The sequence below is a fragment of the Spizellomyces punctatus genome (assembly GCF_000182565.1).
Source record: "Spizellomyces punctatus DAOM BR117 chromosome Unknown supercont1.19, whole genome shotgun sequence".
Lineage (NCBI taxonomy): Eukaryota > Fungi > Chytridiomycota > Chytridiomycetes > Spizellomycetales > Spizellomycetaceae > Spizellomyces > Spizellomyces punctatus.
The window spans coordinates 157,072-171,815 of NW_015971555.1; the positions used below are offsets into that span (position 1 = coordinate 157,072).

The window sequence follows — 14,744 nt, forward strand, 5'->3', positions numbered from 1 at the left end:
GCTCTCAAAAATTTCAAGATTGGTACAAATTCACTAGTGCAAAAAAACGACAAGAACGAAGCGAAAAAAAAACCTAGAGTGGGCCGATGAGCGCTCAACCAATAGATGCGTTAGACCACCCTGTCGTCCTGGACGTCGGTCGGAGCGCGGCGGAAGTAGCGACCAGACGGGGGCATTTTGTGATGCCAGAGGGCGCTGGATAGTTCACAGTGATTGAGAGTGCTACAGTAAATAATATGCCAAACATGGCCATCGACCGATGTTTGTTGACCAGGAAATAGTGTTTTGTGGGAGCAAACCGGAGGATTGTACCCATTCGTCCGTTCAGGTCCGATTTCGATCTTTGTATATACGTTGGACGTTGAAGCAGTTGTCCACTGCATCACAAGCAAGTCGGAGTTGGAACGATCCTACTACGACCGGCTATTCCAAAGAGCCTGGGCATAGCTTTGGGCATTTTATACCTCATCTATCCCACACGACGTCTTGTACCAGGACGGAGCAATGTTGCCGCGTCATGTCCCTGCTGGCTCAGGGCAGTCCGATCGTGGAGACGATCAGACAATTATAGAAGATGCACAGCACGATCTTACACCTACTCTAAGTCTCTCATCTATCTATGATCGATGCTACACGCAAGCAGTCTACAAACCCATCGCAACTGAAAATAATGTGGGCAAGCACCACGTTGGAGATTACGAAGCCGTTTACCCCGATTCCTCAGAATCCTCACTATCAACTCCATTCCTTTCCCCTCCACGACGAAAAGAAACATCAGATGCCTATGACCCCGACGATATGCTGTGTACGGTCGCCGATGAGGCGTGGTCAGATAGGACACCCAAGATCTCATGGTTCCAACGAGTGCGAAGCTGGTATAAGCCTGTTTACGACTACAAAACTCCAGGATTAAGTTACGATGAAAGACGTAGACCTCGGTATTGTGGGGGAAGACTGAAACGGTGAGCTTGTTGCTGTGGGTGCAGATTGAAAAGAACAACCATAACAATCGAACTTGAACTGTAGATGGCAGTTCATCCTGCTTCATGCACTGATCATTGGACTATTCATGGCGATCGTCGTTGCACCCCTCACGTACTTTGTGATCATCCCCGCCATTATTCAGGTCGGTTATTATGCACTCTTTTGAAGTGAGTAATCCGAACTCAAAAGTTTTCTACTAATCGCAGAGCAAAATCAACGGCATCGATATGAATTCTCTGGGCATTTCGCGAATTGATGTTGTGAGCTGGTCTGCAAATGGCCTCCGCTTTGGTTTCGCAGCCATCCTGCCGTCCCAGCTCTTCCTTCCAATACGCGTCACCCTCGCACCAATGTCCGCCGTTGTCGGTGAAAAGAAGAATTTCAAAGATGGTTGGGCAGAAGCTAAATTGCCTGAGTTCAGCATCAAGATCAACGAGGAGATCAAACTGGATTTTGAAGGGGATCTCCTAATTCGTGACAGTGTAGCGCTTGCAGGACTGATTGAGGCGTTTTCAAATGATAAACTGCAGGGAATGCCTATCAGGGCAAAGTTTGGAGCAACAATCAAATTCTGGGGAATTACTTGGTACAAGAATCTCCCTCTACACAAGGATCTGAATGTGCCCGACATAGGCCCAACTGTAGCTGGTCTCTATAAGGCTCTGCCGCAAGCTGTGAGGGCCAGAAATTTGAGTAAGTTGGAAGTTTCCATTACAGAGGAGAGAAATATGCGAAACTAACCCGTTGTGAAACAGATCAAGCAATAAGATCCCGTTTTGCAGCAAAGGATCTATGGACTTTTGAGGACCCAAGCCTCCCTGACATGGCCATCCAAAGTGTCAATATCTCCATGTCTGATACCGGCCTTGGTTTGAACGTCGGCGTGGTATTCGAAAATCCCACCATTATTCAAGTTGGCGTTCCAACACTTTCCGTCGGGCTCTCTGTTCTTGACCGTACCATTGCCGTTGTGACATTACAGGGTGTCAATATGTATCGAGGCGTGACTGAGATGAAGCTGGAAGCTGATGTTCGATTCGTTGAGGCAGAGGCTGAGACCACTGGAAAAGTCATTGGAGCGTTGGTTGGATGGCTGCTTGGAGCGGAGGATCCAGAGGGGATGCGTCCTTCCGTAAAGGGTCCTGTTGCAATGGAAGGAGTACAATTTGTTGGAGATGTTACGAAACCGCTATCACTATTGCTGCCTGTCAATGCGACCCTCGAGGCACTAAATTTCGGCAATCTTAAGGGATTATTATCAGTATCAGGTATTGAGAGACTTTTGTCCTCGTCCAAGTTTTCGGCCTCTGTGGGCTCGACCGACATCACTGCCCCCATTTCTCTCTCGTTACCGCGATTAATACCACTTCCACCCATCGATTTCACGTACATCACATCCTTGAATGTTCATCGAGCCCTGGATGTCACCGTCAACCCGATTCGCATTGTGACAGGACCAGAGGATATGAAAATCAGCACAACCGTGGTCGTCGTACCGGTTAACACGGACGCTGCTGCAGCCGGCCTTGCTGCCGCAATCAACCCCATCTTACAAGCCAAACCGCAGATCTCATCAATAAGCATTTTGGGGCTCACGTTTACCGCGCCGCTTGCTGCTACAAATAACACATCAAACAATACGACAACGAGGACAGGTTTCAAATGGTCTGACACCCTTCTTAAACCTACGACCATTCCAGTACCCCTTCCGGTACTATGCATCCCTTGCATTGTGACTCAACTCACCCGTAATGGAACACAACTTCCGCTTTCAATACACGCCCTCGACGTCAACCAATTACTTGATGCACCCGGATTTGGAGCCAAAGGGCAAGTAGGGATAGCGTACCCCACGGCGCTCGCCAAGTTGGAAATGAACGTCGGATACGTCGGAGTCGGTGTACAAATGGGGTCCGCCGCGGTTCCCGTCGTTGGAGTGGACCTACCCACAGGGTTACGCTTTTCTCCAATTAATGGGAATGGCGAGACAGCGGTCGATCTTGATGCTCGATTGGTTATTGGAAGGAATGACAAGATTGTAGGAGTTGTGCAAGGTTTTGTTGATGCCTTCATGGCAGATACCCCAGCGAGCGACGGAGCAACTATTGTTACGATTACAGACATCCTCTTTGGGGCGGCACCGACAAACCGATTTGTGACATTCTCGAAGATAGCACTCTCTATCGATACACAGCAGTTCAAAGAGATTGCTTCGACGTTTGTGAACTCAGCCCTCGGCCAAGTGCTGAAGAAGGATTTGATAGTCTTGAACGACTTGGGCCTCAACGTAATTTCAGCTGGGCAGGTGGATATTGGGATTAAAGCGTTGGTAAGGAATCCGGTGATGATTGGGCTAAATATTGGTAGTATTGTCGTGGATGCGGCGTTGGATGATGGCCACTTGTCGGGTGTGTGGGTCTCACCCATCGTGCTTGGCAAGGGTACATCACCTATAGATTTGGCTGCAAGCGCGACACCGGCGACAGGTGGGAACGGCATGGCGAACAAAGTGGCTGTACTGGTCGGTGACTTAATCGCAGAACAGATATCGTCGGTCGTACTGGGCATCAGTGGGTTCAAGATGATTCCACCTGGCATGGTGGCAGGAAATGGAACTGGCGGCGCGATTATTGACCAATTCAGCGGTCTGAAATTCCGTATCCCCCCCCCCCTGCTACATCGTCTGAATCCTTTGAGATCAGACGCTTCCATCAACCTATCGGAAATCTTAGGTGTTGACCCACAGCTGAATGGCTTTGGGTTGGCACTATCGAGTGCGTCTGTACGGACGCTCCCGCAAGCGTCTTTGGCAGTGGGCGCCGGGGCCCAACTGACTAATCCTATGCCAGTTTCCGCTAAAGTCCCTTATGCAGAGATTACAATGGAATTCGGAGGTTTGGACTTTGTGGTGGTGTCCGTGTCCAATATTTCGGTTGTGGCGAAGGGGACCGGCAGCATGACTCCATCGCTCTCAATGCGGTTTGTCCACAGCGAAGGCATTCAGGATAAAGTGGCTGAGTTCGTCAGCACCTTTATCAACGGGAGGATAATGGATGGCGTAGGTATCAAGACGATATACTTTGGCACAGGCCCAAATGAACGGAACGACCTTCTTTCCGCCGTAAAGCTAGACGTCAGTTCATTCACGAAGAACATCCGAACCGAAAATATTGTGAACGGTATCGTTGGCATGGTTTTAGGCAAAGATTTCCACTTTCCTCTTAGCGTGAACGACCTTTTCGGCGCCGTAAAACAAATCGTGGAAGGTACGGTGCGTGTGGAGACCCAGGCCAACAAAATCATTGCGGCAAATCTGGATGGGATGAGAATGGCTTTTCCGTTTACGATAGATGCTGACATTGGCCTGGTCGGGGTTGGCATCGGGATCGATGGAAATGGGCTTATGGATGTAAACATACCTACAGGTGTCAAAATTGTGACGAGCAGAATCAATGGGTTGGGAGCTCTTGTCAGATTTGCAGATGGGGAAGGCACGCAGAACAGTGTCGCCGACCTCGGTAGATGGATGTTCGAAGGGAACGAAAAAGGTGTTAGCATCGTCGCCGCTGGGTTGCGTTTGGGGGTCTCGGACTCGGACAGGATAAGCAGTTTCGATAAAGTCACGATCAGCATTCCGATTCAGTCTATAATTCGATCGGAAAGCGACTTGTCACCACTCCTGAACCTGTTCGCGCCCTCAATAACGCGAGTCAATTTGGCCACAATGCCTGGGAACGCCATGTCGCTCGCAGCTGGTGTTGCCATACAATCACCGATTCAACTTGCTGCCAAGTTGGGATGGGTTGGAGCCGATGTGAACTTGGACTCTCATCCTGTTGTGGATGTTGGCCTTCCCAACCTTGCAATTGATGCTTCCAACGGCTCAAGTACGCTGGCTGTAGCAACATCTTTGTTATTCAAAGACACGGACGGCACTCGCCGAGCAGTGGCAAAACTGGTCAACGGAATCGCAAATGGCGGTGTGGAAAATGTCATAGGCATTAAAGGTCTCGTGCTGGGCGCGTCGGAAGCGGACTCCATCAAGTCTTTCCAGAAGCTGTCCATTCCTTTCCGCGTTGCGAGTCTTTTGAGCCAGTTTGGCATGACGGTTCCCGTCGATTACGCGCAAGTCCAACGCTTCCTTACATTGGGTCTTCTAAGCATGGCCATAGATATCACCAGTGGTAAGAAAATGGACGTGGGCGTCGGCGCCAATATTTCGATTGTGCCCTTCCCCACGACGATCAACATTGGTAGTGTTGGTGTAGAGGTTGACGTAAATGGCGCGGGACTGATGGGAGTCGGACTATCGGAAGGTATCCATATTGGGCGCGCGAATACCGAAATCAAGGCTACAGTGACCTTTAGAGAGTCTGACAGGACGGAGAGAGAGGTTGCACGGCTTGTGGATGGATTCCTAAACGGCCCTAAAGTTGGGTCTACCATCGGGATAGGCCAACTGGTAATCGGGAACAGTTTTGCGAAAGAAGACCGTATCACCATATTGGATCAGGTCCATCTCCCATTGGATGTAGATAAAGTCTGCCAAGGGTTGGGGATCGCAGTTCCGATGGATATTACCCAGCTGCTAGGATCGACTTCTACCTCCCTCGGGACCCTCCATATTAAAACCGAACCCCGCCAAACGCTGTCTATCACGGCCTCCACCAATTTTACCCTCCCATTCTCGTTCCCAGTTGATCTGAAGGTTGGCTATGTCTCGGCAGGCGCAAATGTTGGCGATAAGAGAGATCAAATGCACCCGCTGGCCGACTTCAGCATTCCAAATGGCATGGTGATCAAAGGAAATGGGTTTGGGGCCGACCTGAGAGCCTCCTTGAAGTTCAAAGACCAAGAGGCGACGCGAGAGGTTATTGCGGGTATGGTTCAAGGATTGTTTGATAAAGGCATGGACGGTTGGGTTGGAGTGGAGGGGATCAAGGTCGGCGGAAGCGAAAACGATGTTATCCGGGCCTTTTCAAAAGTGCGCGTGAATCTCTCGCTGGCAAGACTTCTATCGCAGCTCAATATCGCCACTCCCCTGAATCTTCCATCGCTTGCGTCGCAACTGAATGCAACTCTCTCTGACCTGACGGTTGCAACTGCTCCAGCATCCTCTCTGGATGTAAGCACCAAACTTGGGTTTACCCTACCGTTACCCTTCAGCATCACGTTCCAAGCTGATTACTTTTATGCGCGGGCGACTGTTGGAAATGCTCCACTTGCGGTGCTTCAAATGCCGGGTCTAAGTTTGGGCACTGCTGATCACGGACGTAATACTCTCAATGTTGCGACCCGACTGAAGTTTTTAGAGACCGAGCAGGGGATGACTGAAGTTGCGAGGATAGTTGATAACGTACTGCAAAGAGATAAGGCAGATTCCAGCGTTGGAGTTGATGGAGTGATGTTTGGTAGTAGTGACGATCCGGACAATTGGGTATGCAACCTTGTCCTTAGCTGAAATCTACCCACAGGTGCTAATCGCCGAACACTCTCTAGATTCGCTTTCTCTCCAAAGCCAAAATCAATCTGCCCGCTGATTCTCTTCTTCAATCCTTCGGCGTGACCCTCCCTTTGTCGTTGACCTCTCTGCCATCAAGGCTCAATGTTACAATGGATAATCCTGTGCAGCTTAAAACACTGCCAAAACGTCAAATGGCCGTCAATACTGTGGCCAGTTTCGCCATGCCTTTTGCAATCGACTTGAGTATCGGTTTTGTCAGCGTTCGAGCCAATGTGAATGGGAAAGGGTTGGTTAATGTCGCCCTGCCTGGACTAACGGTGAAAAAAGATGAAGGAAGAAGCCGAATTACAGTAGATACAGTTGTGACGTTTGAGGATGGATCGGATATCCAAGTGGAATTGGCAAACGTTGTCGCTGAAATTGTAGAGGCAAAGTTGAAGAGTAGGGTTGGCGTGGACCACCTAGTGTTTGGGGTCAGTGAGCAGGATACGGTATGTGTCGAGGAAAGAAGACAAGTCTTTGAAAATTGAAACTAATTTTGTTGGATAAACAGATCAAGTCATTCTCCAAAGCAAATCTGGCTCTCCCCGTGTCCGCCTTTGTCAATGCCACGGAGCCTATAAATCTGGGCACTGTCACGGCCTCCTACCTGGAAAGCATGCTCTTGTCGAACAATTCTTCAGAGTCAACAGGTCTAACAATCAAGCACGCATCCCTATCTGCGCTTCCATCCGACAAACTCAATGCCAAGGCGCAAGCTCACGTCCCACTCCCACTGCCATTCAAGGTGGAGTTGGACATTGGGTACGCAGGCGTGAGGTGGATTGGAGTGGACAAAACCAAAGTTTTGGGAGTTGATGTTCGAGGAATACAACTCAAAGATGAGAACGTGGAAATTGACGCCCTTATGGGGTTTGAAGACTCGGGCGATTCTAGAAGCGTTCTGAAGCACGTAACTGATGGGAATGGTGATGGCTCGTTTCCTGGCACGCTTGGTATCGCCGGTTTGGTGTTTGGCGCTACCGATGGTGACATTATTCAGGTGAGCGTGGTCTGATTTATCAGGGAAACGATCGAACAAGTGATTCTAAATAACTTCGTGGTATTAGGCCTTTTCAAAGATCGAGCTACCAATTCCAATCAACCCCGTTGGCCAAGTACTCTCTAAATATGTCAATCAGCTTATTGATAACCTGCTGTCTGGAGTTCCATCAACTGGTGCAATCCAACATGCACCTTCCAAAGGCTTCCAAATCCATTTCTCAAAAAATGCTTCACTGACCATCTCTCACGCTAGTGTTGAGTTTCAACCTGCAAGTATAATAACCGCGGACGTAACCGGGAGCCTACAATTTCCGGTTGATATCGCGGCGGATTTGCCATTTCTTGCAGTTGCAATCGGATTGGATGATGTCAGCTTTCTCGATACTAGCGTAAACGGTGTCAAAATCAATGGCCAAGGTGAAAATGGCCTGCAGCTCGGTGCTAAGCTTAAAGTCTTCGACTCGGATCCCGTTCAAGATAAAGTTGCGGCGATTGCTACGGCTTTCTTCGACAATCAGAGCAACCTCCCAGGTCGCTTGAGAATTACCGGGATCAAACTCGGTGTAGCATCGATAGATTCTATCGAGACTTTTAGCGAAATGGTGTTTTCCTTGTCCCTTGATCGAGTCCTCGGCCCTTTCATCAAAGGTTCGAAAAACCAAACACTTGACATTGGAGAGTATGTCAACGGGATCAAACTCAATAAAGTAGGGGTTCGCGCAGTAGAAGGTCGAGCTCTGATAGTGGACGCCGGAGTCGGATTTAACAGTCTATTCCCCATCACTATCAAAGGGCTTGGCTATGTTGCTGTCGATCTTGGGGTGGACGAAGTGGACTTGATGACGGTAGGCTTACCTGGGATAATGTTGGTTGACGGTGCAAACTCCATGGACCTCCGCGTGAACGTCGGTTTTCGTTCATCGGATAGCGTTCAGACAAAGGTGGCGTCGTTCTTCCAGAATATCTACACCGTTGGATGGGGTAACACCAAGGAACTGCTTGCTCTCGCTGGTCTAAAAGTCGGATACAGTGAAAACGACTACATACGCGCCTTCTCAAAAGCTAGGTTCGGACTTCCCAGTGCGACTGTGCTAAGTCCCGGAAATGTCGATTGGGTCCTGTCCCTAGTTGGCATGAATCGCTCAGATTTCACTGCAGCGAACTTACTGCCGCGTATCGATATACGAGGCGCTCATATATCGTTCGATGACCAAGACAGGTTACAAGTTGTTGGCAAAGCTCTTTTGAAAGGCTTCTCCATTGACGCTTCGATTGCTTTCCCACACGTGTCTACTCAACTCGGACTGAGCGGGCTAGTGTTTGCGGATTTGGAGATGAAAAATCTTGTTATCAGGCAACAAGGTGGAAATGGACTCTTGACCGAATTTACCATGACCATGGCATTCCCTAATGGTGGAACAGGCGGGATTCAGCAAGCTGTGGCCGATATCGCGAGTGATATGCAAAAACCAAATGGAACAATTAGGGGCGTTGGGCAAGCGACCAAGTTTGGATTCGGCGTTTCCAGGGATGACATGATTGACGCCCTTGGAAAATGTGTGGGTGAACTCTCCATGCAATCCATCGGCAGACCCGCTGCATCCCTTTTCCACGATCTGTTAGTATCAGTGGTTCTCGACCTTGTCGATTTGGCTCCTGTGAGCGAGAGTGCCTTAGAAGCGAACGTAATTGCCCATATGACCCCTATCATTCCAGACATTATGGCGTCGATTCCCTTCTTGTTTATTGACGTTCGAGTGGATAGCAATGTCTTCGTAATGGCAGAAGCGACAGATATTCGACTCGACCCGTCAGGCAAAGTGCTTGTCAAGGCAAATGCGGGATTTGCATTGCAAAATCGCGCCGCGGCGCAGACACTGGCTACTATCGGTGGAGACGCCATATTCCGGCGTCCAAAGCCAATCTCAACCAAGGTTGCTTTTAGCGGTATCAGATTTGGAAGGTCAAAGGAGACTGCCATACGAATCGCTGAGACCGCGATCATCGATTTCGATGTAGCGACCTTCCTAAAGGGCGTTGCGGACTATATCTCATCCCCTGCAACTGAGATGGTTCTCACAGATATTATTACCCAGATTACACCGGAAGGCGCCGATGTCAAAGCAACAGGCAAACCTCTCGGACCCCTCATGCCATTCCGAGCCCGACCCGGAGCTAGCGCTGTAGCGGTTGTGACATACGACAAAACAGATATCGTTCAAGTGTATTTCAACAAAATCGGCATTGAACCTGGCAAGCCTATTGAGCTGGACATCAAAGTCCACTTCCTTCTTCCAAATGTCGTAGAATCCCTGCAAGATATCATTCCGCGGTTGCTGACATGGCGAAATATTGCAGAACGAGCCACTTTGGGCAAATTGGCATTAACAATGGGTGACCCACGGTCTCCGAGTGTCAGCTTCAATATGTTTGACCAAGTCGCCATTCAGGCCCCCGAACTTTATATGTATCAGCCGCTGGTTGTTCGTCCCAAACTCGTCAATCCGTTAACCCAGGGTCTTGGCCTCGATGTCTTTGTCGGTATGCCAAATCCTGGTCCATTCCATTTGAATCTGGGTGTTGTCGGTGCGAAGATCACGAATGGTGGAGGAGAGTTTGGACGCGCCAGCACACCAGACGGGATCGTTCTTAAGAATGTAAACGAGGGCGGCAATGATCCGAACCGTAATCAGTTCCGGCTGGCGGTTCGGCTAGAATTACCTAAGAATCCTCTGTTGATCTGGGGAGCGCTTCTCGACATTCTAACGGGAAAATTCACTGATTTTAACCTCGAGTTCTTTGCGGAAACGATCGGGGGCCAGCGGGTTCCGTGGTTGACAGCGTGTTTGGATGGTGTTCCACTATATCTCAAAGGCAACCTTTTGCGAATTATTGTGGGTCTCCTTACACATATGAAAATCCAGCTTGGACCGCTTACGATTCCGCCGCCTCCGATATTTAACCAGGCAGCGCAGAACCTCCTTGGCAGCCTGCCGCAACAGGTGCTGATTACAGACTTTGATGCTCCACTGGGCTTCCTGCCAGCAAATTCGACGCTTCCCGCCGCTAATCAAACGATACCGGCGAACATTACCTCGTCGGTCTCCTCATCCTTGTCTGCTCCGACCGTTTCCACAACAGTTATACTGCAACCAACTTCCAGCGCGCCTAATAGGGCTGCTTCAGCGCCCGCACCCGCGCGGTCAGTCTCGGCATCGGCGTCGTTTGTTGCATCAGCCACAGCCGCAAGGCCACCGCCAGTACCATCACTGGTCGTTACTTAGAGTTTATACTTATTCATATATGTTACATAGCTAAGACCTCAGAAGCCTTTAAATTATTCGCAGCCTGCAACAGTACATAGATAGACTAGCCACATATTGTAAGCTTAAATACGATACCATATATTAAGACCCCCTGGCAGATAAGATTACTAAATCTCGTTCGTTCAACATTATCACTGACTATACTGAGTTACTACTCATAGAATAATCATCAGCCGCTTGAGAGCAGTATCATTCTTGAAAGATAGTCATCTTCAATACTGTTCAACCATCAACGTCCGCTATGCTGGCTGGATTTTCCTTGCGCTTTTGACGACGCATGTCAATAGGATTTGCTACTGATATTTACTATCACGAAGGAATTTCTTCAAGATTTGAGGGCATGGTACAGTAGCAGAACACCGCCGGTTTCAGCCTTGTAATGAACAATTTCAAGCAAGTGTTCAGAAGAAATGCGAAGAATGAATAAATGGGAAGGTGATGCAATCCACCTCCTGTCGTTCATAACTGAAATCTGCATGCGTACCTTATCCCTTGCTTCACCAACTGTGATATGTTTATCTAGCGGTTTCCCATGAATTGGTCGTGATAAAGTAACAACAAAGTCGTCGCTCGTCAGATCGCGAAATTGATCCGACTGCGCCGCGTAGTACTCTCGGAGAACCATGGAGAGATGACCCACTGGAGAAGCAAGGAACACCTTTAACATCGCTTAACCATATATATGAGAATCTTAGAATCGCAACCTGTGCATTCGTTTTCGGTACGTAGACGCAGGACTTCACCCAGTGGGAGGCGTTTGTCACAGGGGTGGGCTATAGCTGTGACTTCGATGGTCTCATCGGGGAGAAAGAGTCTCAGCATGCTTATCACATGCGTAACACCTTCCAGATCCAAAATACGCACCCACGGGGGTTGGTCTTGACCTGACAAAGTTTGAATACTCGCAGGCTCAGGCGATGGTGCGTCAGATACTGATGTTTCAGAACGAACTCCATCACTCTCCGTGTTGGATTCGCCGCATGTACCATTTTCAGACTCTATCTCGTAATCGTCATGACCATCCGGTGATATTCGTGGAGAACGTGCTGCCAGCGACAATTAGATGGACAAGACGTGAATTTAAAGGCGAAATCTTATAACATCCCTACCTAATCCATTTGCACAATCTGCAGCACCCACGGTAGTCGAGCGTTTCTGAGCGGGGACCACAGCGCTCTCTATAAGCATGAGTCCTGAAACGAGAAGATTCTCTCGGTATGATTCTACTCACCACACCCCGGCCCTTGCGGACCATTTCCTGCCTTTTAATACCCTCCTCGTACATTTTCCGGAGATTAAACGTTGATCTCGCAATTATGCTGTCGAGCTCAGTAGCGTCTTCCGTTTCAGATGATCCCAAGCTGGGATAGATCATTCGTATAATCTCGTCGAATCGGGTATCTGGGCGCAGATTGCGCATGGAATGGCACTCTCGTCGACACGCAGGACACTCTTTGTTTCTGTCGGATATGTTAGCATCGAGAGCCAGTCAGCTCCACTGGTAAAGAGTGCATAACATACCCTTTGAAGAGTGCTTCCCTAATGCATGCATAGCAAAAGCGATGCATGCACTTTACACAGTTTTAATATCCCTCAAGATGGAATCATGATCTGAATATTTCTTACCTCCACAGTTACCATTGTCTGTTGAAGGATATTCCGACACACTGGACAGGTGAATTCTTCACTCAGGACTTTGAGGGGACTGAAATGCAGAGGTACAAGTTATAAAATGGTCCGGAATTACCTTTATCTGACAAAGCCAACAAGGTGCTACGTAGTGCTTATGAAGCCTCTCGCTCCTCTGACTTTGGCGCAATTATGGAAAAGCTTCCTGCCAGAACTCACAGTGTCACCTGAGTATCATCGGTTATTATAGGTATTGGAGGTCGTTGTTTTTCGTACGCAGATAAGCCTGGAATAAACATAAAATTGCTCAAATACAATCCTTTCCACATGTCGGTCTTCGTACGGACTCTAACACATACGCAATCGGTAATCGTCCTCTGACTGAGATTCGCTCTCATCAGCATTTCTCGCTCGTTTGTTTTTTGACTTTCCCTGCTGTACGACAGTCTTTCTTCAGAACACCGCGTGGGCTTTTCCTACGGTACATCCGGCGCCAGTATAACTTACTACAGTTTTTGTTCTAGCCTCCATTGCTGAAGCGTTGATTGATACAGAGTCTGCAGATAATTTCAGCTTTCACAACTCTTGCAAGCGGTCCGAACATTAAAACAAAAAATGTCAAGTGGTTGTTCAGTCGCCGTGGGAAGCACTGCACGCGTTGCGACTTCGATCGTGTTCGTAATGATTAATCACGTGATCACAGTCACATGACTATATTGGAACCGTGCGCGGGCACAACAAGAAAAGCAATTGGCGAGCAGATTAAGAGGTCCTTCCCTTTTCGCACGCGCTTAACGGCTCTGAGACCAAAGCCAAGCGAACTCCCATCATGAAGGTAGATGTCGACTTTGCGAATTTAATGAGGAGGGGATGTTGGGTGGAATGGGAACGGGTCGATGGATGGATGGATGGACGGATGGATGGATGGATGAGCATGGGTGCTGGGACGTTCGGAGCATGAGTTAGATAGTTGGAAATGACGGACATTTGGACTAACTAGTGCCCTTCCTTGACCTCCCGATATTAGTTGAACATTGCGTACCCCGCTCTCGGGACCCAAAAGTGCATTGAGGTCGACGATGAGCGCAAGTAGTGAGTATTTTGGACAGTTGCAAGTGACAAACTCGGCTCAGAAACATCGAATCGGACGTGATCCTCACCTACCCAAACTCTTGTTCTATTTTCGATTAGCCGTATCTTCTACGACAAGCGCATGTCGACTGAAGTGAAGGGTGATGCCCTCGGTGACGAGTTCAAGGGCTACGTCTTCAAGATCACTGGTGGAAACGACAAACAAGGTTTCCCCATGAAGCAGGGTGTTTTGGAGGCCCGCCGTGTCCGTCTCCTCCTCTCTGCTGGTCACTCCTGCTACCGTCCTCGCCGGACGGGAGAGCGCAAGCGCAAGTCCGTCCGTGGGTGTATCGTCGGCAGTGACATTTCAGCTCTCTCCCTTGTTGTTGTGAAGCAGGGTGAGGCCGACATTCCCGGTTTGACCGACACCCAGATCCCTAAGCGCCTCGGACCCAAGAGGGCTAGCAAAATCCGCAAGATGTTCAACCTCAGCAAGGAGGACGATGTTCGCAAATACGTCATCCGCCGCGAGATCCCCGGTAAGGGTGACAAAAAGGGCTACACCAAGGCCCCCAAGATCCAGCGGTTGGTCACTCCCCGTACTCTTCAGCGCAAGCGTCACTTGCTTGCTCTCAAGCGTCGTCAATCTGAGAAGGTTCAGGAGGTACGTAGTCGCATCTTGGCGGAATTTCACCGATGGTTGTGTTAACTTCATATGTCTCTAAAGGATGCTGCTGAGTACGCCAAGATTCTTGCTCAGCGTATCAAGGAGCGCAACCAGAAGCGTCAGGAACTCCACCTGAAGCGCCGTCTGTCTTCGACCCGCAAATCTACCGCCCAGGCATAGATTATATGTCGGGAATAGTAGAGAAGTGTGGATATGGATGGTGTGCGTAGATGGGGTTGATGGAGCGGATACTGGTCTTGTGGATGGGATCGGGTCCGGTTTAATTCATCTTTTGTGGAATATATGCCATGAAACCTGGAAGTGTGTGTGTGGATGTTTCTGGGCCAGCCGGCTGCGATTTCATTGTTCCTTCGGTTGTGCTGGGTCTTTCAAAGTCGGTGTGGACCGGATGTTATATAGTACTCTTGGCAATAAGGAGAATTCTTGCATTATCTACTTGCACAACGTCATATTCACTCATACTTCTACAATTGACTGGCCTGCAGTCCAAACGCGATAATGATAATGGCCAAATTTCGACCCCATAATGTCATTCTCC

At 49.1% G+C, this 14,744-nt stretch overlaps 3 protein-coding genes across 3 annotated transcripts; 2 read left to right on the top strand and 1 right to left on the bottom strand.

Annotated features, from left to right (window-relative positions):
* Positions 1-31: 31 nt before the first annotated feature.
* On the top strand, positions 32-10,776 carry SPPG_08071 (uncharacterized protein; the record flags this gene model as incomplete). Its single annotated transcript, XM_016756224.1, has 7 exons — positions 32-962; positions 1,027-1,126; positions 1,191-1,677; positions 1,740-6,421; positions 6,484-6,939; positions 7,002-7,490; positions 7,558-10,776. Exons 1-7 carry the CDS (start codon positions 505-507, stop codon positions 10,774-10,776), a joined length of 9,891 nt encoding a protein of 3,296 aa, XP_016604521.1. The 5' UTR covers positions 32-504.
* Positions 10,777-10,805: 29 nt separating this feature from the next.
* On the bottom strand, positions 10,806-13,086 carry SPPG_08072 (uncharacterized protein). The gene is made up of 11 exons (XM_016756225.1): positions 12,955-13,086; positions 12,807-12,882; positions 12,667-12,733; positions 12,445-12,523; positions 12,340-12,389; positions 12,050-12,278; positions 11,928-11,973; positions 11,683-11,864; positions 11,523-11,613; positions 11,303-11,457; positions 10,806-11,191 (listed from the first exon to the last, which is right to left on the bottom strand). The coding sequence occupies exons 1-11, from the start codon at positions 12,976-12,978 to the stop codon at positions 11,144-11,146; spliced, it is 1,047 nt and encodes a 348-aa protein (XP_016604522.1). The 5' UTR covers positions 12,979-13,086; the 3' UTR covers positions 10,806-11,143.
* A 116-nt stretch (positions 13,087-13,202) lies between these two features.
* On the top strand, positions 13,203-14,730 carry SPPG_08073 (40S ribosomal protein S6). Its single transcript, XM_016756226.1, has 4 exons — positions 13,203-13,282; positions 13,475-13,539; positions 13,639-14,182; positions 14,246-14,730. Exons 1-4 carry the CDS (start codon positions 13,277-13,279, stop codon positions 14,363-14,365), a joined length of 735 nt encoding a protein of 244 aa, XP_016604523.1. The 5' UTR covers positions 13,203-13,276; the 3' UTR covers positions 14,366-14,730.
* Positions 14,731-14,744: the final 14 nt, after the last annotated feature.